General features: G+C 32.3%; 2 protein-coding genes across 3 annotated transcripts; both read left to right on the top strand.

Moving 5' to 3' along the window:
- Nucleotides 1-2,386: 2,386 nt before the first annotated feature.
- Nucleotides 2,387-3,743, top strand: LOC7458097 (L-type lectin-domain containing receptor kinase S.4). Its single transcript, XM_002316207.4, has one exon. It carries the CDS (start codon nucleotides 2,522-2,524, stop codon nucleotides 3,551-3,553), a length of 1,032 nt encoding a protein of 343 aa, XP_002316243.2. The 5' UTR covers nucleotides 2,387-2,521; the 3' UTR covers nucleotides 3,554-3,743.
- An 8,893-nt stretch (nucleotides 3,744-12,636) lies between these two features.
- On the top strand, nucleotides 12,637-16,906 carry LOC7490352 (proline transporter 1). 2 transcript variants are annotated; one of them, XM_002316206.4, is made up of 7 exons: nucleotides 12,637-13,571; nucleotides 14,001-14,225; nucleotides 14,339-14,433; nucleotides 14,809-14,998; nucleotides 15,682-15,806; nucleotides 16,191-16,406; nucleotides 16,507-16,906. In XM_002316206.4, the coding sequence occupies exons 1-7, from the start codon at nucleotides 13,463-13,465 to the stop codon at nucleotides 16,882-16,884; spliced, it is 1,338 nt and encodes a 445-aa protein (XP_002316242.1). In that variant the 5' UTR covers nucleotides 12,637-13,462; the 3' UTR covers nucleotides 16,885-16,906. The 2 variants fall into 2 exon arrangements, with proteins under 2 accessions (XP_002316242.1, XP_024466374.1); XM_024610606.2 differs by having other exon boundaries at nucleotides 13,450-13,596.
- The last annotated feature ends 715 nt before the right edge of the window (nucleotides 16,907-17,621 follow it).

Here is a 17,621-nt window from a genome sequence, read left to right as displayed (position 1 = left end):
AAAGAACAAAGAAAAGAGAGAGTAAAAGAAGGAGATTCTTGAACAGAAACAAAAGTTCAACCTTATTGAAGGGATCAAGAGTCTTCTGCTCCTCTACAATTCGGGATTGAAATTGTTTTTCTTTATTAGGTTTTCTCTGTTTGCAATTGCAGGCTTGCATCTTCAGTGCATCGTTCATCTTCGTCTTTTAACCTCTATGAATAAAAAAAATAGGCCGGGTCTCAGCGGGGTTTACCTAGGTCGGCCGGGTCCTGGGTCGACCGGGTTTCGCCGGGCCAACTCCCAGGTGGGTTTTTGCTTAGACCCGGACCGGTTCCATGCCCGGATCGGCCGGGTCCCGAGTCGACCCGTCGTGCCGGTCCGGATTTCAAAACTATGATTGAAATTGATAGGTTTAGAATTTAGAAAGTTTTGCTAGGAGCAAATTTAAATTTCTAAAAGTTTGGACCTGGAGTAATTTGCAATCTAAAACTACGGGTAATCAGTAACTTGCATAGCCTTTTTTATGCTTCAAGTAATTGTTTCCTTGAATATTGTACTTTAAATGGTGAGATTCAAGGATACTTATCGTGCGGTTAGTGTGTTTTAGTGAAAAATATATTAAAATAATATTTTTTTTTTATATTTTGTTTTTAATTTTTATAACAGCGTACCAAAACAAAAAAAAATATTAATTTAATTTTTTTATTAAAAAACATTTTAAAAACAATTCCAACAACAGATTTAAAGGTGACAGCATAATAGCAGACACCTATGGGCTATGGGTAATCACCGATCGACCTGCATACAATTTTTTAATTTTGGGAGAAGATTGTGGTAATTATATTTCGTTGTTATTTGGGTGTGGGAGCATAATCTGGACACTTCTGTTTTCTAGATCTCAGTGTATTGGACCAAGGCAGAATTTATTATATGAGATTAGCTTGTGATAAGATACATCTTTTATATATATATATATTATAACAAGAAAACTTGGAGTGCATGCCAATATTATGATTACCCATCATTTCTAGCTTGGTGATACTTTTTCCTAAGTTAAAGAGGTGATATTTTGCCTATAAAAAAAGGGATAAACTATAATAAAAATTTTGAGATATTATGAAATTACATAAACTAATTAGAATTTTGAATATTTGACAAAAATTCCCTTAATGTTAAGAAAATATTACAAAAACTCCCTTTCAAGCTTTAATATATCCAAAACGTCCTTAATTACTGTTCAATTGGAAAGATACTTTACTTAAGAATTCAAAAGGAATGGATAAAGAATATAAATTTGAAAGATACTTAACTTAAGAATACTAAAAGAATAGATCACAAGGAATATAAAGAAACTTGACATGATTTTTTTAGTACACGAACAACATGTCTTCTTTTCTCATCAATTTCTTTTATTTTTTACCTTTTCTTCCCTTTTCTATATATAAAAAAATAGATGAAAAGAAACATAAAATCAACCAGGGATGGAATAAAACCATGAGAACTAATTAACGATGAAGGGTGATAAAAATTATTTTTTAAAATGTTTTTTACTTGAAAATATATTAAAAATATATATTTTTTATTTTTTAAAATTTATTTTTTACATCACTATATTAAAATGATATATATATATATATATATATATATATATATATATACAATTTAAATTTTAAAAAATAACTTTTTTTAAATACAGTTAAACTACAATATCAAACACCACAAAAAAACATCCCCACTGTATCCTTTTGAAACTGCAGTAATGAAAGCAACATTAAAAACGATGTGTTATATAGATTAGAGAATCCCTTTTATTTTTTTAATATTATGATAGTTTTTTTAGTTTGAGTTTTTTTAAAAATAAATTTGAGAAAAATATATTTAATTAAAGTTGTAAAAAATATATTTTTTGTTAAAATTATTATGAGATGAGTTTTTTCAGTTTGTTTAGGAGTGTAGTAGAGATTATTTTTTAAAGTATTTTTTATTTGAAATATTTTAAAATATATTTTTTATTTTTTATGTTAACATATCAAAATGATAAAAAATAAAAAATAAAAACATTAATTTAAAGCTTTAAAAAAAACTTAAATTATTTGAAAAGTGCAGTTGCATCGTAATGTTAAATAATATTTTTAACTTCTAAAAATTTAAAACGCAATTACATGTAAAGCTTAGTAAAAACAAACATAAATTATTTAGCTAACTTAATTATTTTTTTGGAAATCTAACACAATACAAAATAATTTCTAATATTTTTTTTTTAATATTAAATTACTTTAAATATATCATATCAATTTAAAAAAATAAATATTTAAATTATTTGAGAAGACACTCGACCAGAAAAAAAAAAAAAAAAAATCCTTCCTCCTCGTGAAAGCAAGCGCTGATATAGTAAAAAACAGCAAGTATATGTCCAAAACACACAAAGTGATCGAAATTCCATCTCTACAAAATCACAAGAGACCCTGGAAATGGAAATCTGTTAATTAAACCATAACATTTACATCACATTGATCCAAATCCCTCCAATTCCAATTCCATGGCTACATTCCCCATTTCCAGATCCACATTACCCTTTAACCTCTTAGTTCTTGTACTCCATCTACTCTGTCCCATTTCCACTTTCTCGCTTGTAACCCTGACCAGCAAAAACCCCAACTTCGATCCCCAAATTACCCTTCTCGGGGACGCCAAAGTCTCCAACGATGGCTCTCACGTGCTACTCACCAGCCCATTTCCGTCAAGTTCTGGTCTTCTCATGTACAAACACCCTTTCAAATTTCCGAGCTTCAGTCCTGCCAAAGCGACATCGTTTTCCACTGAGTTCTCGTTCTCCATTTCCGGTAAAGGCAATGGTCTTTCTCTTTTAATGGGGTCTCGTAATTTTGCATTAAGAGTTCTGGGTCAGGGTAAATCTGGGTTCTTGAGTGAGAAAAGTTATCTGGGTGTTGAAATTGGCTCTTTAAGTGATAGTAATGTGGGTGATTTCAACGCAAGTCTTGTAGCTGTAGGTGTTAGCAATGCATCATCATCTGTGCATTTAGAGACAAATACTGGGGAGAAGTTGAAATCTTGGGTCGATTATAAGGTGTCTTTGAAAAGATTAGAAGTTAGGTTAAGTAAAGTGGGTGATGAAAGGCCACACAATCCAACTATTGCATATTCAATTGATTTATCAAAAACGTGGGGAGATAATGAGGTTTATGTGGCCTTACAGTCATTTAATGGGAAATCTTTAGAGACTTGTATTGTGTACTCATGGAGGTTTAGATTAAGAAAGGTGCCTAATCGGATGCATTCATTGCCAGCCGATCCACATGGTTATGTGGATGAGCCTAATGAGGAATTAAGAGTGCATAAGAGGAGGTTTTGTCCCTTATCAGTTCTTGCTGGGATAATTTTTGTGACTGGGTGCGGAGCGATGTTGGCATTTGCGGTTCTGTTTGTTTGGGCAGTTTTTGTGAACAGGCACACAGTTTTTCCAACAAAGGGTAATGTGAAGCCAGTTGATTTCAAGTATGAGAAAATCAGTGTAGTTGTGGAGAAAGATGGGGAAGTTGTTAAGAGTTGAGAATTAGAGCATGTAGTATTTAAACTTCTGCTGTGAGTTTAAGTTTTTTCTGTGCTTGTTGTTACTAACCTATGCGGTTGAAGATTGTGATTACTTCTTTTCTGTCTAGATGTCTAGCTGGATGCAAATGGATTATGTTACTGTTATTTATGTTGCAACGTGATCAATTTAAGTATTTGACATTTGTACATGCCTTGTCTAATTATGTTACCAGTTTTAAATGTATGTTGTATGTTCATCGCCAATTCTTGTTGTTTTAAATGTTATGTTTGATTGTTTTAAGAAAAGCATATATGTAAGGAAGTGGCATGCAGGCTTGCTCTGCAGATTTGTGAGACCCTGTGTCTGCTAGACGATAATGAGACGAGTCAGAAAGTTGTTAGTCACGCTGCTGGTGATGGCGCAACCGATTTCATTATTCTTTTTAACAACAGAAAATCAGTCTTTAGAAATTTTAGGTTCCTTTTTGTTTGTTGAAAAGAAAGTAAAGCCGGTCTTATGGTTGCCAGGTCTATGGATAGACTAATCTAATTTCCGTGCACCACCAATGCTATGGAGGAGCTTTAGTGCTTTACCTTGCATCAACAAAACATGAAGCATGCAAATGGTTAAGAACTTCTGGAGGTCCCTGTTGTCCCAAGAAAGTCATGCACGTAATTTGTTTGATGTGTGGACTGAGAGAAGAACACAAGCGATTTGCACAAATTTAAATCAAATCACAATCAAGGGTCTATGCGCGGTCATTAAAAAAGCAAGGGGAAATATTATCAAGCCAGGAATTTATAGTGGCTTCCATTATCACTTGGGTATGTCGATTCCTCAAGAGTTACCAGAGTGTGGTGCTTTTCTCCTTTGGTTCTCACCTGTCACTAAACTTGTCTGTAGACTCTGTACCAGTTTTGTTCACAAGAACTAAGCAAGAAATGGCTCAAAAGGAATTTTATCGTTAACAAGATATCTCAGGTTCGCTCTATCCTCTTTTTTTTATAGCTAGAGCATATGCATGTATAATAATTCCGGGAGTACTTAATTATAGACAATCTATGGTCTTCTTTGAAGAGTGAAGCATATGCAAAGATGAAAAAGAAAGTAGGATGGATCCCATAGAAGATGATTTGAATTTTCCAGGTAAATACATAAATATTTTCTTTAATTTTCTCTACTCTTTGTATTTATTTTTCATCTATGGAGTATCCACTGTTAGTTACTGGTGGAATAGCAAAGATTTAATGCTATACAAGCAAATAGTTCACAGAGTATTAATCGTCTGTTGAAGGCCTTGAAACAAGTCAATCATTGAAGATTTCCTGTCATGACTCCAGAGGAAGGTAAAGACTACGCTATAGCAACAAATTGTTCATACAAAAGTCTCTTACACAAGTTATACTAGTCATTTGGTGAAAGCCTAGAATTAGTCAATCATAGAAGATTTCCTGTCATGACTCGGAAAGGAAGGTAAAAGGCTGTCTCTCCAAAAATTGTGGGATCGCAGTAACCATTTGCTATTCCTTTGACTCGCTATTTGATCATGCTTTTCAAGTATGTTTTAGTTGTGATTACTTTTTAAATTATTTTTTTATTTTAAATTGCATCAAGAAGGTATTTTTTATTTTTAAAAAATTATTTTTGAGATCAGCGCATCAAAACAATTCAAAACATAAAAAATTAATTTTTAATAAGAAAAACAAATTGAATTTTTTAAAAACACGGTTGTTCACGTGTCTAAACACGAAGAATGCCTGCAAAGTACATATTCAACATTTGTAAAAATAATTTTAAATAAAATATATATATATAGTAAAAATGATTCAAGGCATTTTTTATAACTTTTGACTTGTGAGTTCGTTTGACATAATTTCCGAATAATAACTTTTGACTTTTAGTGATAATCCAAGAGTTGTTTTCATAAATAACATGAATAAAAAATAAATTTAAATGAAAGGTGCATTTAATATATAAAAAAAATGATTGAAAACAAATTTTTTAAAGAATGAATATAGTACAAGTTAGAAGTTAAATTTTAACTTTTGATTAAATCAAGACTTTAACTCAATTTTGATACAAGTTTTTTTTATTTAAATTGAACGTTATTTATAGATAATTATATTTATAATTTTTTTAAAAAAATTAAAAACTTCTTAAGTTGATTTGAAAAATAATATCAACCATAACCCAATACTCAGCAATCTTATGCAATGCTCAAGGGTGGTGAATTGACATCGCCTTTTTTGTAATCTAAACAAGACATTTCGAAACCCGCAAGTTTTGAAATTTTAGGTACAAGTGCATTGTCGACCTGTGGCTTCTAGAGGTTCAGCATCTCTTTAAGAATGGTAATGGTTGTAATTTAAAGGGTTTTTATAAATATATTAAAATAATTTTTTTAAAATTTTTTAAAAATTATGTTTAATATCAATATATCAAAACAATTTAAAAATATAAAAATATTAATTTAAAGTAAAAAATATTAAATTTCTAAGTAAGTTTTAACCATATTCTTAACACTACTTTAATAATATCATAGCAATCTTGGATGGCCCATCAGCCTTGGTTTGTGTTTAATTTGTTGGGTTTTGATGTATTGATTTTAAAAATAGATTTTATAAAATAAAAAATATATATATTATTTTAATATTTTTTATTTTAAAAAAAACTTTAATAATATAAATCTGTACTTCTCTCCTAAATAGATATTAATAGATGGGGGCTGATGAGTCAGCGTGGTGTATTGTGGTGATGTTCGGGCTTGCCCACCTTCGCTTGGGCTGATGCTGACGGTATTCCAATTTCCAGTTAGTTCCAACACATTCTACACTTGATTCCAGGCCGTTAATTAATGTGCAAGATTACTAAAAGCCTATCATGCAATGATTTGCTGGACCAGATTATTACTTAGCACCAAGGAAGCTTGGAGCTGCGTCGGCCCAATGGGCTTTGGAGCGGAGGATATCAACATCGCTAATCGAGATTATCATCTCGTAGGTCTCCATGGGAACGTGGCATCTCCACGTTTCAGTCTCTTGGTGGTTGGCAAAAGGCAATGTGCCCCGAACTACCCAGCTGTTGTTACGTAAACCAACAAGCCTTCATAATTGTTACCCTGGAAATCTTGAACTTCAAATGTAGACAGCCACCTCACTGACGTGGACTTCTCACCAATCTTTTATTTTTTCGGATTTTCATGGCGTTATTGGCTTCGTGCCCATGGTTCTCAATTCCCATGGACCCAGGAATCCCTTTAAAATAATCAAAAACTTACTTTTGTATTATTTTAAAGATGGATTCCATGCCGTTTGCAACTTTACACTTGAGCATGAAGGTAGATCGATCTTGGTTAATGGTTTATGTCATTTTCACAGATGTTATAAAGCCTATTTTATGCCAAAATTGTATTATACTGGTGATGAATTAGAATATATATATATATATATATATATATATATATATATATATTAAAAAAAAGTAATGAAATAGATGCGAGAGCATAAATATATTGTGAGTTGGTTATTCTTTCGATGTTTCGGTGATTAATCATTTTCTTTTCCCATTGAACAAAATTGCTCTTACGCCCATTTCCGATCACTAGCAACGATCGCACTGTGGCATGAGAAATTGCGGGGTATTTGTAATTCAGACTTTTTTGCCATGCTTTAATCGTATTGTGTTGTTGTATGAGAAAAATTTGTTCAACGACCCGGGAAACTTGCTTCCGGAAAAGAGATGGTCAAGACAGATCCTCTTTTTGAAAGTAACAAGGCGCTAAACTCCTTCTATACTTAGGCTGCGTTTGTTTGTAGTTTTTGTATTTACGGTGCAAAAAACAAGTTAAAATTATATTTTTTTAATTGTGGAATCTACTAGAAAATTAAGTTTAAAATGAAGTAATTTAAAAAAATTCAAATTAATATTTTTCTTGTGTTTTCAGATCATTTTGATGTACTGATATTAAAAATAATTTTTTAAAAATAAAAGAAATTATTTTGATGCATTTCCAAGTAAAAAACACTTTGAAAAACAACCACAGCCACAAATTACCAAACATTTTATACATGTTTTTTTACTGCATATAAACCTCAACCATAATTTTTATCAAACACGTATCTAAATCCAACTAACCACGCCTAACTATATTTTTTAATTTTTTTTAAAAATTATAATCACAAAAGCTATCTAAAAAATAAACGTACTCTAATTGATGGGAATTAAAATAAAAAAAGGAAAGGAAAGAAAATAAAATCACCTAGTTACTTGCGAAGCACTCCCTAGTAATCTTACAACAGAGTGTTTAGTTATGAGGCTTGATTAATGAACTAATTCATCAATTCAAATTTAATTTGAGGGTTAAATTTAACTTAACTTTTAATTATTTTTTAAAAAAAATTAAAGTGATATTATTTTAATAAAAAAATAATTTTTTTTACTAGTTTAGCTTGGACTAAATCCCAATGTAGAGGAGTCACTAAATCGAATTGCTAGATCAAATAGGGCTAAAGAAAAGTAATTGAAGGCCATTGTTGGATAGTGTTTTCTCTATCGTATAGCAGTGGGATCTACCAATGATCGATCATGAAACTCCCTTTTATACAAGTAAAACAATATTATTCCAGCAATATCTAATAATTCCTCAGCAATTAATTAATTATGAATTTCAATATCTTATCATATCATTGTTTCACATCCTTACAACCCTTCTTTCCAAGAAGAAACGACCGTTCTTGAAAGTTCATTTTAAGATTTAAATACTTCAATATAAGGTTTAGGTACGAATTTCATTTGACGCAAATGAAATTTTTATATGACATGACATGATTACTTCTTATAAGATATTATTTATAACCAATCAAGTCGAGTTTAAGTTTTTCATATGAGAGTAATTTTATCAATGCAAACGAAAATATCTTATATTAAAAAAAATATTTTAATATAAGATATTAAAAAATAAAATTTTACAATCTTATATTAAAAAGTAATTTAACATGTAAGGATACATTCAGAGTTATTATATTTGTAAGAATATATTAAAGAGAGGACTCAAAATATAAAAATAAATTCAGCTAATGCTCTAAAAATAATTTAAAAAGAGAGCTAAATAATAGATTTTCTATGCATAGCTCTCAAATCGAAATGGAAAAAAGCAAAAAGAAAAACTTTTCTTGTGCGATGGAGTTAGGGGGAATGATCTGCACAACAACGTATAAAAAGGGTGTTTTTTTTTAAAACCGTGATGTCCGGGACAGCTTTCGTGCACCACAACTAATCTTCAGGTTCACTGAACATCCTGCAAGCCCAGTGGGTATGTAAGACACCACGAGAGTGATAGACATGCACAAAAAAAATCGAATTCAAGTACAGGAAAAAAAAAGTATCTTTCCCCACCAGACCACGAACTCAAGTAAAAGGGTGTTCTATTTTAATCTATCCAGAGAATGAGAAGAGGATGGGAGAGCCGATTGGCAAGAGCAATGCATCTAATCAAAGCGCATTTTGAAAACGCTTGAGGGTCGTGCTTCAGCGGTGTGTGGGGGCTTGTCTCCTTCTGCCGTCCCAAGTTCGACTTTCTCTGCGTACGCCTGTCACCCCCGCGGTGTCTTACCTGCTCACTGGACTTGCAGAGTGTTCAGTGGCCTGTGGGGAATAGTCGTGATACGCGCAAGCTGGCCCGAACACCCCACGCTAATTAAAAAAAAACGCATTTTGAAAAGAAAAAGAATCCAAACGCACCAATATTCTGTCGTGACCTTTTGAGCTCTAGTGATCACCTGACCTGATGTCTGTATGATCCGCTCATGGGCCATGATTAGATATTCTCAAGCGTCATTGGATCTTTTTAAAGGGCTAAAAACAAATAATCATATATATATATATATATATATATATATAAACATATTAATACTTGCAAGTCGTGTGTAAAATTTACATTGTCATACTTTTAAAAAAATAGATGCATGTATAAATTTTTTAATTTTTACTTAGAATTTTTTTAATTACAATAACATGTAAAAAAAACCGTGGCTATAATTTTTTTACCAGGAAAAAAAAGCTTGACCCGTGCGCGTGTAAAGTATGTTGAAAAATCTAATAGTAGACCAGACCAGTATGCCACTAGCATTCTCAAAGTCAACAGCACAAGTTGAGGTTATTTTTTCTGGTTGTCCCTTGCACCCTGGCATCCCCATTTTCTCCACGTGTTTTTTTACCTACCGATGCTGGACATCATGGGTCTGTTAAAAACTCCATTAATATCGCTCTAGTGGATTTATGAGTGATTTTTTTTTAAATAACTGGCTTGGATATTTTAAACTTGGTTTGAGATACAGATATTCGTATCATATCTATTTAGATTTTAAATTTTAGGTTGGATATTGAATAATACTTGAAAAATCGATACTCGAACAAATACTTGAAATTTGATGAATAAAATAAAAATATTTAAATTTCTATTTAATAAATAATAAATAAAATACATTTATTGCTCATAATACATTTAAGTTTCTCCCTCCTTCGTTAAGAATTGCTACTACCTGGAAAGAGAATGATAAATTCCCACCTTCCATTCCACCAAATCCACAATAATAAACCCAAAATCACAAATTTGAGGAGAGACTTGAAAAAGAAAAGAAAAAAAAGTAGGCAGTCATTTCATGTTTGCCAACATCACATCAGTGACTACAGCACTCTCGAGTTTACCAACGTCACTTCAGGGACTAGAGCACTCTCACGTCTCTTCAATTTAATTTTCACCGCTCGATATTTTATGTGTATGGTACTGTAATATAGGATATTTTTTAGAGTATTTACAAGATGACTTGAGCGCGCGTTACCGCGAGTTTATAAAACAAATGCACTTGATAGTGTTATAATTGTGGACCAACACTAGATAAGTAATAAAAATTAAAGGTATGATGGAGCAAATATTTCATGAAGGAAAAAAAAGTTGTGTTGGTGATTAAAAACTTAGAGACTGAACAAAATAATTTGTAGCAATCTACAGTGTTTTGTGAGGAAAGATACAGTGCTTTCGCCACATGATTTAGCTTTTCAGTTAATAAAAAGCAAAAAAAAAAAAACAAAGCTAAATCTCTACCAACTTAATATTAAAAAAATCAATAAAGATAATTTTGGAAGGAAAAAAACCCATGAAAAAAAATGTTGCAGTAATTGACAATGTTTTGTGAGGAAAACTATAGCGTTTTTCCCAATAAAATAAACTAAAAAACTATTTAGAGAAATATTATAGCAATCCACAGTGTTTTGTGAGAAAAACTACAACGCTTTCCTCATATGATTTAGCTTTATTGTAATTATAATTCTTAACCAACTCAATATTAAAAAAAAATTGACAAATATAATTTTGGAAAAAATTATAAAAAAATCACATGAGAAAACATTGCAACAATTTACAGTGTCTTAAAAAATAATAATAAAGCTAAATTCTTAATCGACTCAATATTAAAAAAAAATCAACATAGATAATTTAACAAAAAAAATAACAAAACCAACACTAAAAAGACGAAAAAAATCATGTTGGAAACACTATAGCAATTCACAGTGTTTTGTGATGAAAGTTACAGTGCTTCCCCACATGATTTAGCCTTATTTGTAATGACTTGTAATTATAATTCACAAACAACTCAATATTAAAAAAATAAAATTGAAAAAAATAATTTGAAAAAAATTATAACAGCAAAAAACTATACGAAGAGACACTGTAGCAATCCACAATGTTTTATGAGCAAAACTACAATACTTTCCCCACATGATTAAGCTTTATTACAAAGTTAAATTTTAACCAACTCAATATTTAAAAAAATAAAATCGATGAAAATGATTTTGGAAAAAAATATTATAAAAAAAAACACAAAAGAAACTGGAAAAAAACAATGTGAGGAAAAACTATATCAATCAATGGTGTTTTTTGAGGAAAAACTTGTATTTACTTGTAATTACAATTCTTAACCAGCTTCATATTTAAAAAATAAAATTGACAAAGATAATTTTAGGGAAAAACATAACGAAAACAGAAAAAAAAACCATGTGGGAAAAAACACTGTAGCAACCAGCAGTAATTTTCGAGGAAAGTTAAAGTGTTTTCCTCACATATTGTAACTGTAATTTTTAACCAGCTCAATATTAAAAAATAAAATAAAAAAAGATAATTTTAGAGAAAATCATTAAGAAAAACCATGCGGAGAAACATTGTAGCAATAAACAATGTTTTAAAGAAAAAAAATTATAAAACTAAATTTTCAATCAGCTCCATATTAAAAAAAATTAAAAAATATAATTTTGAAAAATAAAAAATATAATTTTGAAAAATAAAAAAATAAAATAGAAAAACTATGTGGAAAACATCAAAGCAATCCACAATATTTTCAAGAAAAAATTATAAAGTAAAAATTTTAACTAGGTCAATATTTAAAAAGTAAAATCAACAAAAATAATTTTGAAAAAAACAAAAAAAAAATTAGGAAAGTTGAAAAAAAAAAGTAATTTAAAAAAAAATTGAAAAAAAACGAAAAAAAAATGGGAAAAGTTAGAAAAAAAAACAAAACAAAAAAAAAGGAAAAATAGAAAAGAATCACTGTGGATTACTGTTGTAATCCACAGTGAAATGTGCGTGGGAGAACAGTAATTCCCCCACACCATTTAAATTATGTTTTAATACTTGAAAATATATTAAAATTATAAAAATAAATTAAAAAATTAACAGTTTAATTTTTTCTTAAGTCAAAGGTTGAAACATATCTAAAAAAAAATAAATTAGTAGAATTTCAAAGAATCAAGTTTAAACTTTTAGTTAAAAAAGAAACATAAAAGAATCAGTTATTACAAATACTAAATTTGCAGTCAATTCACTAATTTAATTGTCATATCATTGATTTTCAAATTGAAGCCGACGAGATGCATAATTGAACACCACCTGTCATTACAATCTTTCATTATAGAATCATGGATACACACGTTTACATGGAAAAAATCCATCCAATGCGCGTACCAGTTTTGTGATTTTTATTTTACATAATTAAAGACCATCCATGATTTGTTCGCATGAAATTCTTTGTTTCTAAATTCTTTTACTGCGAAGAGGGTGATTTTTTTTTTTAAATAGCCAATACATGTAGATATAAAAAGGGATTTAGTAATGTTTTCTTGAACGTGAAGAGGATCAAGTTTTAAAATTTTTGGGTGATTTGAAGAAACTAGCTCGGTGGTATGGATCATCCAAATCTCTTTAGAAGTTGAGTGTATCCCTTACGTTTAGGCTTCTTTCAATCAAGCTGTTCCAAAAGTCTACTGATGCTATCCACCAACCCATTTCTTTTGCTTAACTTTATCTTCGGATTATTGTGATTTACCCATATTCGTTTACTGCAAAGGAACTTTTTTGCGTTGCTCTATACGCATCTACTAATAATTAATAAATCTAAAATGGTTAAGTAGTATCAATTAGTACCATGGTGATGGTGTTTTTTCGAAAATTAATTATCAATTAGCACCATGCTGATGGTGTTTTTCGAGAGGGAGGGAGCAATGGGCCAGGTTTCTCACGGGATAATAATTCTCAAAGTTTTATGGTGACACGCATTTTGAAGGAAAAAATCTGACCGATGCCACTGCCCCAGAAGGGAAAGTACAGAAAGAAGAGAAAGATCAGCAATATTGATTCTCTCTGAGAGACCAAATCATTTAGGACTCAAAACAAAGTGTCCTACTTTGCTGGCTGCGATTACTGTTAACTCTCTGCCTCCAGATACATAATATTAATTACTAAATATATAAATAGAAGGCAGATACTCATCATACAATCTGGCTGTCATACACATATCAATTCAAGAGGCAGAGGGCCAGCCGCTCTTGGCCGGAGGACAAGAAACAAGAGAGGATCCTCACCAAGAGTCAAGCTCTATAATGGAAGTCAATGGAGATGGAGCAGGGAACTCTACCAGGCCTCGAAAAGTTTTTGACGAGGATAACTCAGCAGTTGAGATTCCCGAGACTGCCCATCAGATTAGCAGTGGTTTGTTTCCCTTTCTTTTGACACGGTGAATCTTTCTTTCCATTTTTTGGGATTTTGTGTCTGGTTTTGTCCTTTTCTGGTTTCTTCCACCTGTAGCGTGGAGCGGTTGTCCGCGTAAAAACTTAACTCGCCTGTTCGGTTTCAATTCCTTGGGATGTTATTATGTTAATGAAGCTGTTCCTCTTTCAAAAAGAAAACGTGGGCTAGATGAAACTCTAGAGTTCCGTGTTTTTAATGTTTTCTGATTGATGTATAATGGGTTTTTTACACCCTTTTTTATCTGATTGGTTGTTTTAACGTCTGGTTTACAATTTTTTTAGGGAAGAAAATGGATTTTTGATAAAGGGTGTTTCATTTCTGGGCACTCAATTGTATTTTTGAGTTATTGTTACTTTGAGGTCGTTTGACTTTCTGTACTGGAATTCACAGATTCATGGTTTCAAGTTGGTTTTGTCCTCACCACCGGTATCAATAGTGCCTATGTATTGGGATATTCTGGGACCATTATGGTTCCCTTGGGCTGGATACCTGGAGTAGTAGGTTTGATCATAGCCACTGCAATATCACTGTATGCAAATTCTCTTATAGCCGAGCTGCATGAATTTGGAGGGAGGAGACATATCAGATACAGAGATCTTGCAGGATTTATCTATGGTATGTGAAAAACGGAAAATGAATGATGATTTATTATACGTACTCTTTAAATTAGACATGCACATTAATTTATCGACATTTCTTATATTTGATGAAGGGCCCTTTTGCTGCAGGTAGGAAAGCTTATTCTTTAACCTGGGGATTGCAATATGTTAATCTTTTTATGATTAACACGGGATACATCATTTTGGCTGGATCAGCTTTGAAGGTAACATCACATTAGGCATATTGGATTACTCTTCATTTCAAGATTTACATGCCTGGTAAAACTGGGAGTCTCTTTTGCAGTGCATTATGTTTTTTTCAGGATAATGTTTTGTCTTCTACTTTCTCTCTTTTTCGTCAAAAAAGTTGTTCTCAGTTTTTCATCGAGATTTATGCATTGAGTTCTTCCTTTGTTTGACATCAATTAATTAATTAATTATGGATACAAGCTACGGCCAATAAGAGGAATAATGATTTGAATTCTTCTTGCTAGGTATAAGAAGTTCATTTATATGATGATATATGAAGTTATTTTCGGGTTTTTCTTTTCTTTCTTTTCTGGATTTCGTTTTTCTGATTCTATGCATTTGGTATGCAGGCTGTCTATGTTCTTTTTAGCGATGACCATGTCATGAAACTCCCATACTTCATTGCCATTTCTGGGTTTGTATGTGCCTTGTTTGCCATGTCAATTCCCCACTTGTCTGCTCTCAGACTTTGGTTGGGAGTTTCCACGGTTTTCAGCCTGATATATATAGTTGTGGCGTTTGTGCTTTCTGTTAAGGATGGTAAGTTTGTTGTGCCAAAGTAGTCTGTTGTTTGCTTTTCATTCCGGTAATGCCATGCACCTTGCTTCATGCATTCTTTCCCTTTTACTATTTGATTGTGTGAAGAAATGAAGGATTTCTATGAGAGGGATGTTGCAAACCTTAGTGCTGAGTCTGTAATTGCAATATGATTTCGAGTAAGATGGAAAATACATCTTTTGCACAAAGCAATTCTTTATGCAGCCAGCCAGATGTGTAAATGTATAGATAGATAGATAGAGAGGGAGGTAGATGGCTATCTTCTAAGGAATCGCCACTCTCTTTTCCTTCAACACGGTACACTGTCTGACATACGCAGCAATAGTAAATTTGACATACAGTTTGATACAATTATTGGTTCTCATCAAACTTGGCTGTGCGTTTTCTGTTTGTATGATTTGATTACTGTTTCCATACTGTATGTTGTCCCTAGATTGTTAAGAATTAACAACTTATAGATCATATTGCTTCCGAGAGTTTCTTTTGCTAATTTTTTTTTGAATTTCATTTTCCTTCAATTTCTTACCATTATGTTTCCTGTCCTATTTGCCCACCATAAATTTGAGTTTAGGCATGATAAACGTAATTTTTATTTTGCTTATTTTTCTAGCCCAGGCCATTGTTTCTCTAGTTCTGAATTTGCATCAATATCTGTGCTGTTATAGGAATTGAAGCACCAGCCAGGGATTACAGCATTCCAGGAACAACAAGAAGCAAAATCTTTACAACAATAGGAGCATCTGCTAATCTGGTTTTTGCATTTAATACAGGAATGCTTCCAGAAATACAGGTAAGCAAGGGATCAAGTCTATGAGTTTTTCACAGAATTTGAGAGTGTTCTTTTGCCCCATCTAAATAAAAATAAAAATGATGTAATATAACTGTAGTCGGGGAATGAATGCATTTTTATTGGATATCTATTTTATATCCGGCTGTAAAGCTATTTTGCAGCCTCAGCCTCTTATTCTCTTGTATGGTCCGAGATTTATCGAAGTTTGACCCTTTTGTATTTGGAAACCTGTGTTCGGTAGTCATAATAGTGCATACTTCTTGAGGCTAACATTGATGGTAGTATATTTCACAGGATGTAGGCTATGTAAGGTTATTTCTTCCCTTTTCTCTTGTTTTTATGCCTCCAAAACTTACACGTCTTTTGGTGTCTGCTTTGCACCAGGCAACAATAAAACAGCCCGTTGTCAGTAACATGATGAAATCACTTTACTTCCAATTCTCGGCTGGAGTCTTACCAATGTATGCAGTGACATTTATTGGATATTGGGCTTATGGATCTTCAACATCAAGCTATTTGCTTAGCAGCGTCAATGGCCCGGTTTGGGTGAAGGCATTGGCCAACATCTCTGCATTCCTTCAAACAGTCATTGCTCTGCATGTAATTCATTCAAGACTCGTGCTTTCTGAAAATCTCCTTTTATCGCTATATCTTCTTCTTCTTTTTGACTGCTGCGCTAACATACACCTGCTTCTTGTAGATATTTGCAAGCCCAATGTATGAGTACTTGGATACAAAGTACGGGATTATAGGAAGTCCATTTTCAATTCGCAACTTGTCGTTTAGGGTCGGGGTAAGAGGCGGCTACCTAACTATTAACACGCTGGTGGCAGCTCTTCTGCCTTTCCTTGGAGATTTTATGAGCCTTACTGGCGCTATAAGCACCTTCCCCCTTACATTTATTCTGGCCAACCACATGTACCTAAAAGCAAAGAAGAACAAATTGACTTCTCTACAAAAGCTTTGGCATTGGTTCAATGTTTATTTTTTCGGCCTTATGTCCATTGCAGCAGCAGTTTCAGCTCTGAGACTTATTGCTGTAGATTCCAAAACATACCATGTATTCGCTGATTTATAGTGAAAATTAGATTTCGATTGAATCCACTTGATTTAGACTTTATCCGCATTTCAGTTAACATTTGATTTCTTTTGTATTTTTCTTATAGCTACCTTCATAAAATAGTATATAGATTTTCCGCAATCAACGAAGCTTCACACCTTCATCCAGACTGGTGTTTTTCGGTGTTTGCCAATTTATATACTTTGTTGCCTGGTGTGCAGCTCGTGGCGTTTAATTTCGATAACTGCAACTTTCGATGAAATCTATTGCTCATAAATAGATTGAGAAAAACCAAAAAAAGAAAAGATATACTAAGGGCCTTAGAAATCCTCAAGTATAGCTTCAGAATACTCACCAGGCGCCCTTGAAACAACAAATCTTTTCCACTGAACACCGTCTATCACAAATTTACAACGTAATGCCCAATTCTCTGCTTAAAAAATGCAGGAGAATGGTTGCATAACATATGGTGTGATTATATGCAGAATTCATTATCCCGATTACTTGACATCCAGATCGAGTCTGCAAAAATAGATAAATAGATGCCAACATAAAAATGATGGCAGAAACAGCTACATTCGACACGTACACTTCTTGAAATAGTACCTCGTTGAATATAGTATAAAAACTTCTAAACTTGTGCTCTCCATCACAGCACAACCCGTATGGAGGTTGTAGAATCCTATAATGGAGAGTGGAATCTTGATAGGTTGTTGGTTAAAAAGGAGAAGTGAAAGGAGTGCGCTTTCATTCCT

This window comes from Populus trichocarpa, chromosome 10, assembly GCF_000002775.5.
Source record: "Populus trichocarpa isolate Nisqually-1 chromosome 10, P.trichocarpa_v4.1, whole genome shotgun sequence".
Lineage (NCBI taxonomy): Eukaryota > Viridiplantae > Streptophyta > Magnoliopsida > Malpighiales > Salicaceae > Populus > Populus trichocarpa.
Note: the sequence above shows the minus strand (reverse complement) of the source record. Positions and strands in the feature narration are given on the sequence as shown.